Here is a 16,311-nt window from a genome sequence, read left to right as displayed (position 1 = left end):
CCAGATTGTCTCTTGTCACAGATGAGGAAGGGGATGAACTAACCCCTGATGGTAGGGGTCTCCCGTGTTTATTTCTTGATACAGAAGCATTGTTTGTGAGTGTGGGAAATGAAGAGAGCCTGCCAGGGGCAGCCACTGCCTGCTGCAGGGAGGGGGCACGACCCTGCATAGCTCCCTGATAGGAGCAAAAATAGTCATTCTCCAAAAATAAACAGGGAGCAGGAATGAGGCAGGAGCTGCAGTCCCAAAATACCAGCTTTCTTCGGCAAAGGGAGCACAGGAGGGCAGAGGGACAGGCAGGGAGCGTGAAACGCAGGAAACAGCCTCCTTATATGGGCTCATCCGCAGGGGACAGAGCTCAGTCGACTGGAATGACCATGTCACAGAATGTGAAGCCTTCAGGGGCCCAAGTGAATGGAGTTTTCTGATCTTGAAATGATTTCCCCAGATTCTTAAGATGCCAAACCAGAGAAGAGGCTACAGTGCCAAAAAAGGAGCATTTTGAATTCAGTTGATCTGGACACACCCAAAGCCCAGGAAAATGGGGAAAAACACACCACATATGGGCGTGCGTGCCCACAAAAACATCCCTATTCCCATTACACACACCCCTACCTCAGAAACACACTCCCTCCCACACTGATCCTTCCCACGCAAACAGCCCTTCTCCCTCCTTCCCCTGCACCATCCCCCTGGTAGCCAGCAGGCCTTGCTCCTGAGCACAAATGTAACCGAAGAACCTGGGCGTAAACCTGAGGGAAAACACAGCATTTCCAAGGCACGTCAGTGCACTGGCAATTTAATTCCTGCATCACCAAAACCCTTCTTCAGCTCCAAGAGAAGCAAAGTTGGGCACTTCAGATAGAAGTGTGGTGAGAATGGCTGCCCCAGCCCATGCGACTCCACTGTGTTTAGGGGGTTGGTTCCCATGTCTTCCCAGTTTAATAATGTATTCCCATTGATCATACGCATCAGGCAGCCCTGAATGTCTGGCAGATGCTGACAAACACTTCACATACACCTACAGCCCTTTTATTCCTCTTGCAATAAATCAGGTAATTCTTTTTGAGCTGCCCACAGGAGCACTAGCAACAGGAAAGGCAATGTTACCTGTCAGCTGAGAATAAATAGTTTTTCTTTGTTAGTTGTCTGGAAAGTGCCATAATAAGGTCACATGCCACAAGCACTCCTGTCAAGTAAATAAACTTACCTTTCCCACTTTAAAATGCAATTTACAATTGAGAATGCAATGTTGTGCATTGCCGTAATATGGTCACAGTTAGAGAAGTTGCAACTGCAAGCAAGCTTGACACAGAAAGTGAGAAGAATGTCAATGTCAGAGGAAGCAGAGCAGAAATGAAAGATGCTGTTCTTCTGTCATGGAGTAAATGTGCTCCTGAACACGTCTACCTGATGAAAATTACTGTGGGCTTTAAAATGATCAGAACCTGTCGGTACTACCTGCCATATCAAAGGCAAGAGTTTCATTACACATACAAAACTATGCACCCAAAGTGGTTTAGTGTTCAAAACACAGAGAATCCACCAGCTCCTGACAAAAAGAGTTCTCTCTCAACTGCTGCTGCTCAGTCGGTTTCACACCATTAACTAATCACTTGTTCACCAAGGCTTGCTTTTCTGCTTCAGTTGTCGATTCCTTATCTCCAGATTTCCCCTATCTTAGTTTCTGCAGACTCTCTCTTTTTTTCAGGCATGTTGCCATGTTCTGTATCTCCTTCTGATTTTTTCTCAGAAATTCAGTTTGGTGCCATTTTCCCAAAGGCAGGGTTTCCCAGGTACTCCTACCAATGCTTTCATACTACCACCACAATCAGGATTTTATCTCCCATTTGGAAAACTACTGGTCTTCCTCAGCTTACCTGAATCCCATCTCTCTTTTATTAAAGAAGAAATTCTACCTTCTTCTCCAGGATCTTTCTTATCAGATGGATGTAAGATTCTAATCCGGCTTCCTCATTAAGGCAGAAATTTCCAGGCTACTTGTCTGCTCATGTCTGCAGCTTGGAAGGTGCTAGCTGGGTGTTGCTTCCCTCATGGAAGCAACTAACTGGAGGATCCAGTGATGTTTCTGTTGGGACCCACCACGACACAGGCAGATTATGGGCATTTTGAGTCCCTCAGATTCTCAGAAGGAGCTGGAAATATGGATTAATTTATCAACATGACAACTCCTTTGAAACAGCAAACACTCCATGCAGGGAGGTAGGGACTCAAGTGACATTGACAGTACGCAGCAGAGGACACACAATCTTTCTCTTGTGTAGTACATCTCCTTAAAATGTGTGAGATCTGTGTTCTCCTCCATATACAAACATGGTGATATTTTTGTTTGGCATGTAAGCACCTTCTTTTCATCCAGTGATGGCCATGAAGCAGAAAGGAGTATGGCCAGACCCGAGTTTCCGTTCCTCCAGCAAGTTGCCAGAGGCTCCCTGACTGCGGGAAAGCCGATTTCTGCAAACAGCCCTCAGTAATTAGTTTTGACTGTTGCTCGTTAAGGAGCTGTAAGTCAAACAGCCCTGCTACTTCTAAGCAGCCACATAACATTCACAACCTATTCACATCTCAAAGCACATATGATATCAAAAAGGGATCTGTTCCCAGTTGTATGCAAGCCTTGTATTTTTGCAAAAAGTGGCCCATCTCTGCTAGCCTTCTCTATTACATCCACAGACTGCAGAAGTAATGCATCTCCTCCAAGGACTTCTGCACAGCTACAGTGCCTAACAGAAAAAACTGGATTCTCATTTCTTCCACAGTCTGTTGTTCTTCATAGTCACTGACATCCCTTTATTAAGGAAAAGGCTATTGAGATGGAAACATTTCTTGGGGGGCTTCAAATATTTTGACATCTATCACAGCAAGTAAAGGAACAGCTCATCTTGTTAAATAGCTGACAAGAACCTCTTCCCTAAAACAACAGACAGCTCTGGCTAAGTAGCACGTGCACCTGCTAGGGAAGCTGTCATACTGCAGTGTGTGATACCTTAACTTGTCTCAAGAGTTACTGCTCTCCTCTGCATGAAAACAGTGCACAATAATCTGATTCTATGAGCAAAGGATTACCAAGCAGAAACCTCTCAGAACTACAGTTACAAGGCCATGCCCCTTCCAGCCTCCCAAGATGTAAATGTCTATCAACCCACTTGCTTTTACCTTGTGCTATATACTGACAGACATTCACATCCACCTATACCCCTCCTACAGTTCTTCTTCTGCCTTCAGATTGGCCTGGGAGCACTTGAAGCATGAAATATATGCGTGGAAGGAAAAAGAAAAGCTGATAATAAAATTATTTTCCATGGTTTTGCCCATAACCCAAATCAAAGTGGCCAAACAGGAAGGATACCACTAAAAAAGCTGGGCAACACAGCTGACTAGAAATGCTATTTGAGTAGATGTCATCAAAAGGCTCAAGATAATCTCAGGAAATTGAAAATAGCTGCCTTGCCAGCCAGGCACTTGGGGTACACAGGAGAGAGGCAGCGGAAGGCCTTGGTGAGCTTGGGCCACACAGTGCTGGGGCTCACACTGGGGAAGTTGGCCTAATTAGGGAACAGAAGTTCAGCTGCATTTTTGAGATTCCTCCTGGAGAACCTGGCCAACTTCCAGCTGAGCGGTCCCCGGGAACAGGCTGGGAGCCCTGCAACTCTACAAGTAACTAGAAGGCCACTGGAGAAAAATATGCAATCCTTGAGAAAAGGAAGCAGGTAAAAAAAAGCCAGTGCTGCTTCAGATAGTAGTGGAGTGTGTTTATAAGCATAATGCAAGAACCCAAACAGATGACAGAGACTAGGACACACAGGGACATACTTAGCCCAGTCCAGAACAAACACACATATAAGTAGGGTATTAAAAATGTGCACCAGCTTTGAGAACCCTCCCAGATTCTCAGAAATGCCAGTCACTTCAAGAGCTATTGCCAGTCCATCCCACTCCCAGCTAAATGCCTAAGAAGGCAAAACCCTGGCAACAAACCATACATGAAAAGTAGCCTTACTCTAGTGAGAGTTCTTCTACAAGTTGAAGGTCACAGGGAAGAGCAGAATGCTGGAGAGAAAAACAATGCAGTAAGACTGCAGGGTCTTTGGGATGTGAACTTTTTGTCCCAGTCACTCACCAACATTCTCTAGATCTTACTGTCATGCAAGTCATAGATCCAAAAAAGGGTTTTAAGAGGCTGCATTACAACTATACGCGTCTTCTTAAGCCATTAACACTCTGGACTAAAGAGGCTGGACATTGCCTAAAACAGTATCATTGTTTTTGCATAAATAAAGTCCCCCAGTAAGCACATGGATGACTGCATCCAGTGTTTGGATCCTCAGTTCCACATTTCTAAACAATGGGCAAGAAATGTGGGGAAGACCACTAGGAGAGTGCCTGCAAGGCAGATTGAAACCAGATCAGACAACAGAATGAGTTTGGAGTTGGGTGCCAACCACTGTGCTCAAGTAAGCAATGGGTTAGGAAAATACCGTTCTGATTAAAGGCCCTGATCATACAGAGCCCAAGGCCATGTCTACACCACAGGTGCAGACACACCTGCAAGTAGGATTCATGTGAGTCAGCTCCACTCTGTAAACAGTCTAGCTTTAGTTAGTTCAGGTAACCAAGCTGTGCCACAGCTCAGCACTGCACAGCCAGCGCAGGCTGCTTCTCATCAGGACGTCCCTGAGTCATCTGCACTGTATTTTAGGTTGCAAAGATATAACCTCACCAAACTGGGTCACTCAGCAACACAGGTCTGCAATTGGCTTCACATTTCAGCTACTTAAAACTTCGATAGCTGCTCCTCCAAAAAGCATTTATTGAAAACATTTGTTCTTGACATGTCTTCTTAACCTAAAAAGCAACAGCCCATTTTTTCCCATTCAAACCGTTTTAAAAGCACTGGGATCTGGAACTACAGAAGAACTTGGCTGCCCCTCTGGAGAGGTCAGATCTTCATTTCTTTGCAGTTGTTGCCTTAAAGCATGTCATCAAATTTTGAATGACTAGGAAGCATAGAAGTCACCAACCACCTAGTGAGGGGTCAAAAATCAGGTGTTCTCCCCCAGCAAAGGACTTCAAGACTACCTATGGCAGGTCTACCAAAACAGAGCTATAAGACAAGGTCCCAGCTGGATTCATTAGTCCTAGAACAGATGTCTCTCTGCACAAACGTTAGAGAGTCCTTTCCTGCAGCCCAAGATTGCTTCCAGTTCCCTTCTGCAAAGCAGAGCAGCTTCAAGGGAAGGGACTGAGAGCCTTCTCAGACCCAGAACAGCTCATAGCGAGAAACATGACTTCATCTTTAAGGAGGAAGAAGAGGGCAATAGAATCAGTGTCTTCCAGCTTGGAAAGGAGATGGCAGGTTTGAACTCTGAATTTGTGTGTAAAACATATGGCTTCAGCATCAAAATTAACATTTCCATCCCTGGTGGTCCCTGAAGAAAAAAGTCCCACACTGTGACTGACAACTCCAAAGCACTAGGATGGTGGAAGGGCTTGCTCTCCCACAACTCTGAGAGGTGCCAGAACTCCACAGGACAGCAGGGTTTCAGACATATCGCAGTTCCCAGCCTCTTTCTGTCACCTTAATTCCCAGCCCCATCTGACATCCTCTGCATACTACACAGGGTAGGGGCCTACAATGAGCTAAAATATTGATTTTGCTATGAGGACAAGGTATCTCTGCGGATTTGTGTTTAGGGAATCCCCACAATTTTCCTACGTGAACTTCTATCCCTCCTTTAAACAGGGGCTGAAGCAAATTCAAGAAGGGACTTCTCCAAGGCCCTAAAGCAAATCTGTGGCAAAGTCAGGAAGAGAACCCAGCAAAAACCTTGGCTCCCAGCCACTTTCATACTCCTGCTTATTCTGCCTCTGCAAACTAACTAAGATATTAGGATAAACCCTTTTCTTATACCATTGATCAGCCTTGCAGCCTTTGGCTTCATGTCCCAGGCAGCCTTGGAAGGCACAGACAAATGAATGACTCAACTGGCAAAAATTCAGATGTGAGATGAGTGGTTTGCCAGGGGATGCAAAACAAGTGTCTGAGCAGGCAGCCAGCCGGAGGGCAGGACTTCAGCAGGTACGCTCACATCAATGGCACCGGTTGGGTGTTTGCTGATATTCTGGCAGCCACAAACTTCAGAGCAGCATGAGGAAAGGGACCAAATCCAGGAAGAGTTCAGATTGTAACACTCAGCACAGCCCAAAGGGAGTTCAGAGGAGGGTTACATGAGCCATCAGAGGGACAAAGGGGCCAATTTCGGACATGATTCAAGAATCCAAGTATTTCAGTTTGTCCAGGCAGTGACTAAGGGAGGGATATACTGCAACTAGACAGTTTTGGATCACACAATATAAAGTTCTGCTAATAATTGGTTTGGAAGGGGGCTATGATACAATTAATAGAAGTCAGTAGGCATTTTAAACATACAAGTATTAAAAAGCTACAAGCAGACTACTGATCAGTCAGAGTCAGATTTCTGAATGCTCCGTTAACTGTTTTGTTACCCTTCAGAGGCATTTACAAACGGAAAAATACTTTCAAGCGTGACCGTGCTGCTTAATAAGGTGTGCAGGAGTTATCTAGATAGGAGTGGTTTCTGAGAGGGGATCACTTCACATTAAGGAAAACCTCCTCGCCGAGCACCACTGCATAACACCCCCAAAGCAATAACAATTGTTCACGTGGAAGCCAAATCAGTTTATTTGCTTTAATGAAATTGTGCAGCCAAGAGCCAGAAGGTGCCTGCAGCATGTGACCTGCCACCACTCAGTACAGCAGCTCTTCAGAAGCAATGAATTAGGGCAGTGCATGAAAGGTAGAATTAGTTCCAGTGAAACAACTGTAAGGACTGAGTTCACTGAGGTAACACATAAATAAATAAGAAAGTTTAAGACAATTACTATGAAAAAATTCTATTGGGTAAGTTCTTCCCAAAATAATACCCATCTGCAGGTAGTCTTTTTGCCTGATTTTTGGAAAAATGCTCTGGGTCCTGAAGCATCTGTCACTGACTAATAGAATCAAAGAATGGCTTGGGTTGGAAGGGACTTCAAGGATCATGAATCTCCAATGCCCCAGCCATATGCAGGGCCACCAACCTTCATATCTAATACTAGACCAGGCTGCCCAGGGCCCCATCCAACCTGGCCTTGAACACCTCCAGGGACGAAGCATCCATAGTCTCTCTGGGCAGCCTGTTCCAGCACCTCACCACTCTCTCTGTAAAGAACTTCCCTCTGACATCCAACCTAACTCTTCCCTCCCTCAACTTCAAACCTTTTCCCCTTGTCCTGCTGTTATCTACCCTTTCAAACAGTTGACTCCCCTCCTGTTTGTAGGCTCTCTTTAGGTACCGAAAGGCTGCAATTATGTCACCCTGTAGCCTTCTTTTCTCCAGGTTGAACAAGCCCAGCTCCCTCCACCTGTCTTCGTAGGGGAGCCCTCTGACCATCATTGTGGCCCTCCTCTGGACCCTCTCCAGCAGCTCACAGTGGATATAATAAACTCAGTGGATCTTTCCTACAATATCATCTCTAGCACCATCAAGAGAAAACTGAACAGTACTCAATTCTTACAGTAACCAAACGCTGCTGAGGCCAGAATTAATGAGATGGGTGATACAGGTTTCTTTTCTGGACTCCAAACTTCTTGAATGGAGCTACTACACTATGACAGAGTTGGTGCTTCAGCAGAAAGAATATGGGAAAGGATGCTTTAAATATCTAACATATACAAAGAGCTACTCGAGCAAGGAAAGACTCACAGGAAATACACAAGCACACAATTCTATTACTGCTGGCTGGCCTTCTCCTCTGGGGCACAGTGAGACTTTATAATCTCTTAAAACAAGTTTTCATGTTGTGGGAGTAAGCTAAACAAAGTGGACAGCACATGTAGGCTCTGTAATCCATCTGCTACTCTCTGTCCTGATTTTTAAATGAAAACAGAATGCCTTTTCAATGGCCACACATAGGTCTGTGATCTGAGTATGTGAAGCAGCAGCTGATAAGAGTAGCTTCCAGATAATAAGACAAAAAATTGTCAGCAACAGGAACAGAAAATGCAGGAGAGGCACTGCATCTCAGGAATGATTTTGCCTTACTCTCTAGCAATAGGGTCCCCTCCTATGGTAGGCCCCAGACACATCAATAGGTTAGCCTTACTAGTCCCCTTCAGAGACGCCAGCGTCTACCTAGAAAGCTTCTGGCCTTACATGGTCAACCTTTTCCTCAGGGTCTTCATCCTAGAAGGATAAGGAGGGGAAAGGAGAGAAATTAAAAGGAAAAGCTATGGAATTCTGCACAAAATAGCTTGAAGATTGATATGAACTGTCCTGCAGCATATACTATGCAACCTTAATCACTTGAACAAAGTGCAAAGTTGATCCCACTACTGTAAGGTTTTACATCCACAGTCATTTACACATACTGTGATACCACAAAGGATGCCTGTTTGACTGCAGTGGCATGAAAAGTGGACAGCAATCATATCAATAAAAGGAATACTAAAAAAAAATTAAATTAAATTAAATTAAAATAAAAAAAAAACACTACCATAAGAGCAAGAATAGAACTAACCTAGTGCGAGAAAGCCCATGGTACTCAGGCATGTAGGACTCTAGAAAGATCTGAATGGCCAGACTCTGTAACTGTGCCAGTCCAGAAAAGATGCTGGAGCTGTCATAGTGGGAGTTATTCACCATAGCTGACTGTACCCCTTTTTTGGGAGACAAAAGTCAAATTCTCCAGTTGCATTGGTAGCTGTAGCAGTTAGCTTGAGATAGCCCTAGCTGACAACAGCGTTGTATAAGTATATGAACTTTAGTTAATCCTACTGTAGAAGGCAACAGCTTAGTTATAAGGCAGATGAATAACTACATAAAGCAGCCTGTTAATCACCATGAAACTTGTGAACTCTCTGAGAATCTTTCTGACTAATGCTGCCAGAAGAAGCACAGCAACAACCGGTTGTTAGGCATCAAATGCACGGAGAAGGCAATTGAAGAACCCAGTAATTTCTACACAATACAAGAAATAACAGAATAATTCAGGGAGAAACTATAGGTATCCTAAGATCCTGTACAAGGACTAGGGCTGAAACCACTATTCTAACCCACTTGACCTTTATCTGGACTGCATTATCTCTCTGGTGGAGAAGGGAAGTCATGTAATTTATAAATACATCTCCAATTAAAATATTTTGGTATCTGAGTCCACTTAGTCTCTGTGTTGCCATTTGGTCTTCTGGCCTTATTAAGACAGGAACAGAGGGAGCCTACATGCAGTTAATAGGGCAGTAGGGTACAGAAGTCCATATCAGAAAGCAAAGTAAATAAAACCAGGTTGACCTAACCAATAAAATCTGTTGGAACTGTGTATCTGTTAACCAGGGAATCCTTATTCTTGTATCTGACAGCAAAAAGACTTCTGCAGGGTCCAGCACGATCTAAGCTCCTCTGGATGTACAGATGCCAGGTGATACAGGACTCAGTCACACAGAAGGAAATCCTGCTGGACAAGACATATGGAAAAAAGCATTTATATAACTACTTTTTTGAGCACTCTTCCATCCGGGTTTCATCCTCAGCAACTGACATGCAGTCGTCTATTCGCTTGGTTTAGATAACCAGAGTTCTATTTAAATGAAGCTGGCATGTTAGCCTAAAGAATGTGGCCTGAAGCCACTACCAGGGCATCTGTACGCTGACTGGTAGAAGTCCAAGGAGCTGCTCTGTAAAATGCACCAGTGGGAACATCTGCCCAGCACACAGCAGAGGCAGTTCAATATTTTGTCTGTACACTTGCCTATGTAAGATTTTTGAAGATAGAAACATTCTTTTTTAACTATCACTCAAGGACTACAACCTCATAGGCATGCTTACAAATAACGGGTACCTGTCATAACCTAGCAATGGTTGTGCGTGTGAGGGAAGAGCACTCTTTCAGAAGTGAAAGAACAGAGCCTTTCCCCAGGCCTGGGTAAAACATGCAGAAGAAAATGACAGTTCTGGACAAATTCTGCCATTATGTGAAAGTAACCCTTGTCCTACCTGTAAGGAGAGACCCCCAGCACAGCCTGGTAAACCTCATCCTTCAGGCTGGTGCACTGCCTACAAAAAAGCAGTCTCTTCAGAGGATCTACAAAGCGCTGCAAGAAAGACACTGACAACATCACGTAGGGTTTGTAAGAGCAGAAACTCAAGAAAGTCTTGAACAAAGTCCCAAAGGAGCCTCTCCACTGTAAGATAAAGAGAAAACAGACTGCATAAGCAAAATAACACAAAAATATTTTTGCATATTGATTTCTTATGGAACAACAGATAGCTCACTCCTGCTGAGGAGACACAGAAAAGGAAAAAAATGCTGATATACTTAAACAGAAGGCTTTTCCACTCAGCTTTCCAAATCAATCTCCTTAAGAGCTCTGAATCTAGCTGAATATTTTATTTTGGTGAATGTCATCGAGCTAGCATTCAGGCAGTTGGACACAGCAATGCTAGAGCCAGGACTTTTATTCTAGACGAGCATCCAGAAGTCCTGGTAGAATGCGAGAACAAAGATCTTCAACAGATCTCATTGTATCACCCACCCCACCCTTTGCACAAATAACACGACCAGCTCAAGTCTGTCCCATTTTGCCAGAAACCCGACAGCATCAAGATGAGTAAAAAGTAACACAGCAAGCCAGAGGATGGGAAAGGCCTCCCAATGGAAAATGGATATATTACCCTTCTGAAAATGAATGTTTGAAATGCAGAGTTCTGGCATGCAGCAAGTAGATTTATCTCTAGGAATTCCCATTTACAACATATTCCCCTGGGTGCTCAAGAAGTGCCTGCTAATTTGCCAAGGAGCTCTAAAGACCAGGAACACGCACAACCACTGCTGCAGGAGGATGCTGACTGCACCAGTTACAGCAAATACTCATGTTCCTTCTTGCCCCCTGAAAGAGTATACAGCTGCACTGTTGTGTGTTGGTACTTGTACTTCTGAAAAGGCAGGAATGCTCTGCATGTTAGATGGCAGACTGTCAGCTTTATGACCCTTAATGAGCTCCTCGAGGAGTCTGAATTTGAAGGTAATGCAGATAATTTCACACAGGAATGGGAGCTATCAAACAGATTTGGCCGGAGGAATCAGAGAGACTACTACAGTTCAGGAATTTATTGCATAAGAGCAAACGATGCATATACTCAACAGGCAGACAAAAAATACTAAGGTATCGTGTTGCTTTATAAAGCTTGGAGGATGTATAGCAGGCTCCAAAGCACAAGAGACTGCAGTTATGTCCGAGGGAACTGGTTTCCACAACACATTTGTGAAGAAGACAGCTGATGAGACGTACCACTGTCTGAAGTCTCTTTTTAAAGACAGAGTCCAGGTCAACAAAAGATCTGTGGTAATCTGATACACTCCAAGTCAGAAGGTTTGCCTATTGACTTCAAAACAAAGATCTTTTTAATTATGCTAAATGAGTTCACTCCACAAAGTGATTTCCTTGCAGTAAGTGCAAAAGCTGAAACATGGACAGACAGGTACTTTCTGCTTCCTTCAAGCAAGCTGTTCTGATTGTAAAACACATCCAGAGTGGTTATCAGCATCAAGAAAAGAACAGAACAGGAGGACAAATGAGGTGTTCTCATCACAAATTTTAGTTGAGTGTAGGTTGCATGGACTGATACAAACATTAAAATAAATAAATGAAAATCAAGATGACTCCTATAACAGTCCTAAAACCCTGAGGTACAACCAAGAACAGAATCACTATCCCAAATGGAAAACTCCCCACAGAACTGTCAATACAGCAAAGGCTTAGGACAAACCTCTGTCTTCAAAATCACTAACAGGAATAAAATCTGCTGGGCTGAAATAATTACATGGAATCTCCTCCACTATGGTCAGTCCCAGTAAAAAAAAAAATATGGCAGGTTGTTTTTTTGCTGTTATTGTTTTTGTTTTGTAGTTTCTTTTAGTAATGCTTCTTGAAAAGATTTCAAGATGACCAGTGGGCTGAATGAGACACCTATTGTAACAGCTGACCCCACACTTTTGAGATGAGCCAAGCTTCCAGAAAAGTAGAACACGGTTGCCAGCCCAGGGTGAAGGAAAACATGAGATTAATTCTATTAAATGCTCTTTTTCTTATCAACCATGGCCATGTATGAATGGCTTCCAATTCCAGAACAAAGGAAAAGGCTGAGGATACAATGCATTTTCTCTCTTCTCCTATAGCTCCAAGGTTTTCAGTTAACAAACTGAAAACTTAGGTTTCTTTCAGCAAAGAACTGTCTGAAGGGAGACGACTGACAGTTTTCTTCCTGGTGGTTAAGATCCAGTAATAACATATTTGAACTGTTTAAGGCGTGGAAGGCCTCACCCTTCTGCTGCTGAAAAGCTCACTGCCTTCAGTCAGAAGATTCTACTTCTTATTCCTCTCCAGGGATGTCCAAGGATTGAAACCTTTTTGATCTCTCCACAGCTGTTATAATGCCTGTGACATTAGCCATACTAAGCACAACCACAGTGTAAGTTACAATCAGTTGCAGCCCTACCACATCCTTTTCCAGGCAGGGAATCAGTCCATAAAGGAGGACAGCCAATTGTGGTGAGAGAACAATTAGAGTGAGCCACTCTCACCTGGAAGCAAATCAGTGTTAACACCTGCTTGCCCCACCAGCTGGCTTCTAGGACTTTCTTTATCTATGAGTCCCATTGTTACTTTGGTTTTTTAAATTACCAAAATAAATGCATAAAAAGCTACATTTGCTTTGCAAACATCTAGTATGTCCTGTCAGGCCTTTCTAGTGCTTCAATGACAAATGGAAGAAAGCACAAAAGAAACCACCTGCTGCTGAGGTCTCTTGCCAATTGGGGAGAGTGATAGGACTCACTGGTAAAGCAGGGGATTGCCTCTTATCTCCTGAGCTTCTTCACAGGGACATTCGGCTCTTTATTATGCAAGAGCTGAGATTTTTTGGGGGGAGGCTCTGGAGAGAACTCATTACAGCCCTCCCGTACTAAAAGGGAATTTAATAAGCAGGAGGGAGACTGACTTTGTATACAGTCTTATAGTGCTAGGACAAGGGCAAATGGTTTTAACCTAAGTGTCCCCTCTTTTAGTTTAGATAAGAGGAAGAATTTCTTCCACTCAGAGGGTAGTGAGGCACTGGCACAGCTGCCCAGAAGCTGTAGGTGCCCCATCCCTGGAGGTGCTGAAGGCCAGGCTGGACAGGGCCCTGGGCAGCCTGAGCTGGTGGGGGGCAGCTCTGCACATGGGAGGGGCTGAGACCAGGTGGGCTTTAAGGTCCCTTCCCACCCAAGGCACGTGGTGATTTTAGAATAATATCAGCTAGTCATGTGAAATAGACACAGATGACTGCCCAGCCTCAACTGGATGAACGACATCTTGGCGAGTATCAGTTATTCCTCTTACTGTAGATACTCTTCTTCATTCTCCAGTATCCGCAGCAGCACCAAAAATAGTTGGTTTGATTTGCCAGTGGAAAGTGATTTAACTATAGAAACCAGAGCACTCAATTTTTTCCTAAGGTGGCAGGGAAGCAGTGCTACAAAGAGGATGAACCCTATAGAGTTTAAGTCTGTTCTTTCAGTTGGTACCAGAGTGCTCAGCAAAGCAAATTGGTCTTGCAGTTCAAAGAAACCAAGGATATGTTATGCTGGAAATTGATACACAAGCACTTCAAAAACCAAAGTATTATTCTCATTTACACAAATATCACAGTCAGTAAGCTGGAAGTCTTAGGAGCCTTTTGTCCATTTGAAGGTGACAGGGAGAACACTTTATGTCTTTTCTTGACTGGTACTCATTTCAGCAGGAAATGCCTATGGAGAAGCCATGCAAACATCAGAGAGTGAACTCCCAGGTAGAATTTGAGGATTCTGCAGCACTAAGCAAGATATCAAATCAAAAGGTTCACCTCTTATCTTCCTGGTTATTATAGGATGGTGCCTCACCCTCCTGTGAGAGAAGGGATCCAGGCAGCCTTCTACTTTTTGAAGAGGTACTGACAAGAACAGACTCTGAACAAAAGTCTATCTCCAAAGTCAAATGGGAAACCAATTTGCACATTATCACAAAGCCTCACATGCTGCAAAACTGGCTTCTAGCATGACCTCTGTAGCCTGTGAGCAGAAAGATGGAAGCTTGCTACACAAGCTTGATATTGACCACCAGAAACTGTACTCTGGCTCCTGCCAGATGCAAATGAAAAGTATCTGCTTACCTGTACTCTGCCTTGCTATCACGGGTGGTGAAACACTGGTAACAAAACAATAAGCCTCTATGTATGTATGGGAAGATATGCACGGATGGGAGGAAGAGGTCCCAGTCTGCTTGTTACTACTCCACACCTCACCATGAGGAACCAGAACCCCATTTAACAGCTCTGTGAACCCCGCACGTGGTGCTGAAGGCAGCATGAGGGAAGGGGCAGGGAGCCACGCGGATTCAGCTCTAAGGATAAACTTCGAAGGGTAACGCACGTAATGAGGGAACGAATCTCAGAAGACAATAACAAGCTTCCGTGCGGGACACAGCGAGGATCTCCTGGAGGGACACCCACCTCTCCCGTGGACGCAGAAGAGGAGTTCTTCCTGCTGAGGCCCTCACCAGAGAAGAGGTCCGGGCGAGCCCGCCGGCCCATCCTGGGCACCTGTGCCAGAGAGGGAAACGCAAAGGGACGAAGGGCACGCAGTTACCGACACGAACGGCTTCAGGTGGCCCGCAGAACAGCGGCCATAGCCGCGGGACAGTCGGAGGGGAACGCGAACACCGTCCCCCAGCCCGCACGGCACGCTGGGGGCGGCGCCCCCCGCCGGCAGCACCCCGGCCCGCTCACCCCCGCCCGGCGGGGCACCTCTGCCCGTTCCCGCTCAGCCTCCATCCGCCGCCGCCGCCGCCGCTTCCGGTACACGGCCCGCCCTGCGTCCTTAGCAACCGGCACCGCGGCCCGCCCCAGCCCGGCCCTCCGCCTGCCCGGCCCTGCAGATAGCGTGGCTGCGGTTGGGCCCCTGCGAGCTGTACCCATTCAACAAGGTCCCGGCCGCCGGTGCTCTGCCTATTTGCTGCATTTTTCTGCTTTCTCTGACACTCCTCACAGCCTCCAGCCATCCTCATTAGCTTAAGCAGCCACCACCCCCTAATTCCGCTGCGGCAGCCGAAGGCTGCTCCCCGCCCGTTGCTCCACGGGTTCTGCCTGCCCGGCTTCGCTGGGAGCTGTGGTCCGGCTGGAGGCCTTTTGGAGGTCTAAAGACGTGTCAGAGAGCCCTCTTTCTGCCCCTTGCCTGCGTTTTCAAGCAGTTGTGCTGTAGCTGTGATGATTCAAGAATTAAGTGAAATGAGGTTTGTAGGCAGAGGCGATAACTTTTTATAAGACCCACTGATGCAGCTGGAGAAAGCCATACACGCAGCACGTCTGTGCCCGAAAGCTTGTCTGTTTTTTCCATCTTTATCAATTGCTCTAATAGAAGCTACTATCTGTCCTTTCACGTTCAAGGAGCTCAGTAAATGAGACGTGGTTTTCCTCCCTTGAAGCCAGGCTGGTTGGGCGCTGTGACACCGTGATCCCCCAGACTGTGGTGATTCTGTGTCAGTGATGGCTCAGTACCCACACCAGGCAGAAGGGCACCACTCACTGTCCCTACACTTCACCACAGGAGCCACAGGCACTCTGCCCTGCATTTCCCATCCCCTTTCCAACAGGCAGCTGCGAAGTCCTGTAGCCCGCAGGAGGGGTAGGAACAGGTCCCCGTGGGTTCACTCACCTGGCCATGCGGAGCAGGATTTGCAGAGCCCTCCAGCACCGTGCTGCTGACTGCTTCTTAACCGAGCCTATGAACAGATCTGTGTCTTGTCCTCCACCTGCACAGAGGAAGCCTGGGGACCCTGAGAAAGCCATCATACCTGAGCCTTGTTCCCAGCCATCTTCAGCATCACACGTAGTTGCGGCGGGAAGCCCACACATTGCTCAGTGGGAGAGAACAACGGCCATCTTAGTTGGGTTGCTGAAGGGCGACTAGCTGGGCTCTTGGCTTGACACGGGACTGCAGGCATCGTGCTGCTGCAGGGAGACACAGCAACCCATAGCTGCCATAGCAAAAGACAGCTGCCCTACCCCCTCCTACAGGACATCTCAGTCGCCCTCGTGTTGACAAAGCTCCCAGCCTTGGATGAGCAGCAATATCATTCACACATCCATCGCAGTATGCCAAGATTCGTACTGACACCTACACCCGGGCCCAGGCATGGAGGAGCTACCCTCATCAGCT

The 16,311-nt window shown here is 45.8% G+C and overlaps 1 protein-coding gene across 2 annotated transcripts in view; it reads right to left on the bottom strand.

The window, feature by feature from the left end:
• Positions 1-15,025, bottom strand: part of IFT43 (intraflagellar transport 43) — a 43,659-nt gene extending 28,634 nt beyond the window's left edge. Inside the window, exons 1-3 of one of the 2 annotated variants that reach the window (XM_085225353.1) lie at positions 14,883-15,025; positions 14,607-14,696; positions 8,238-8,267 (exon numbers count right to left, since the gene is read on the bottom strand). In XM_085225353.1, the coding sequence (XP_085081479.1) occupies positions 8,238-8,267; positions 14,607-14,696; positions 14,883-14,927 (165 nt within the window). In that variant the 5' untranslated portion in view covers positions 14,928-15,025. The remainder of the gene's footprint in view (positions 1-8,237; positions 8,268-14,606; positions 14,697-14,882) is intronic. The other variant, XM_085225354.1, reaches the window with a different exon arrangement.
• Positions 15,026-16,311: the final 1,286 nt, after the last annotated feature.

Source organism: Meleagris gallopavo, chromosome 5 (assembly GCF_905368555.1).
Source record: "Meleagris gallopavo chromosome 5, MGAL_WU_HG_1.1, whole genome shotgun sequence".
In the NCBI taxonomy this organism is placed as follows: domain Eukaryota; kingdom Metazoa; phylum Chordata; class Aves; order Galliformes; family Phasianidae; genus Meleagris; species Meleagris gallopavo.
This window is presented reverse-complemented; position numbering and strand designations above follow the sequence as displayed.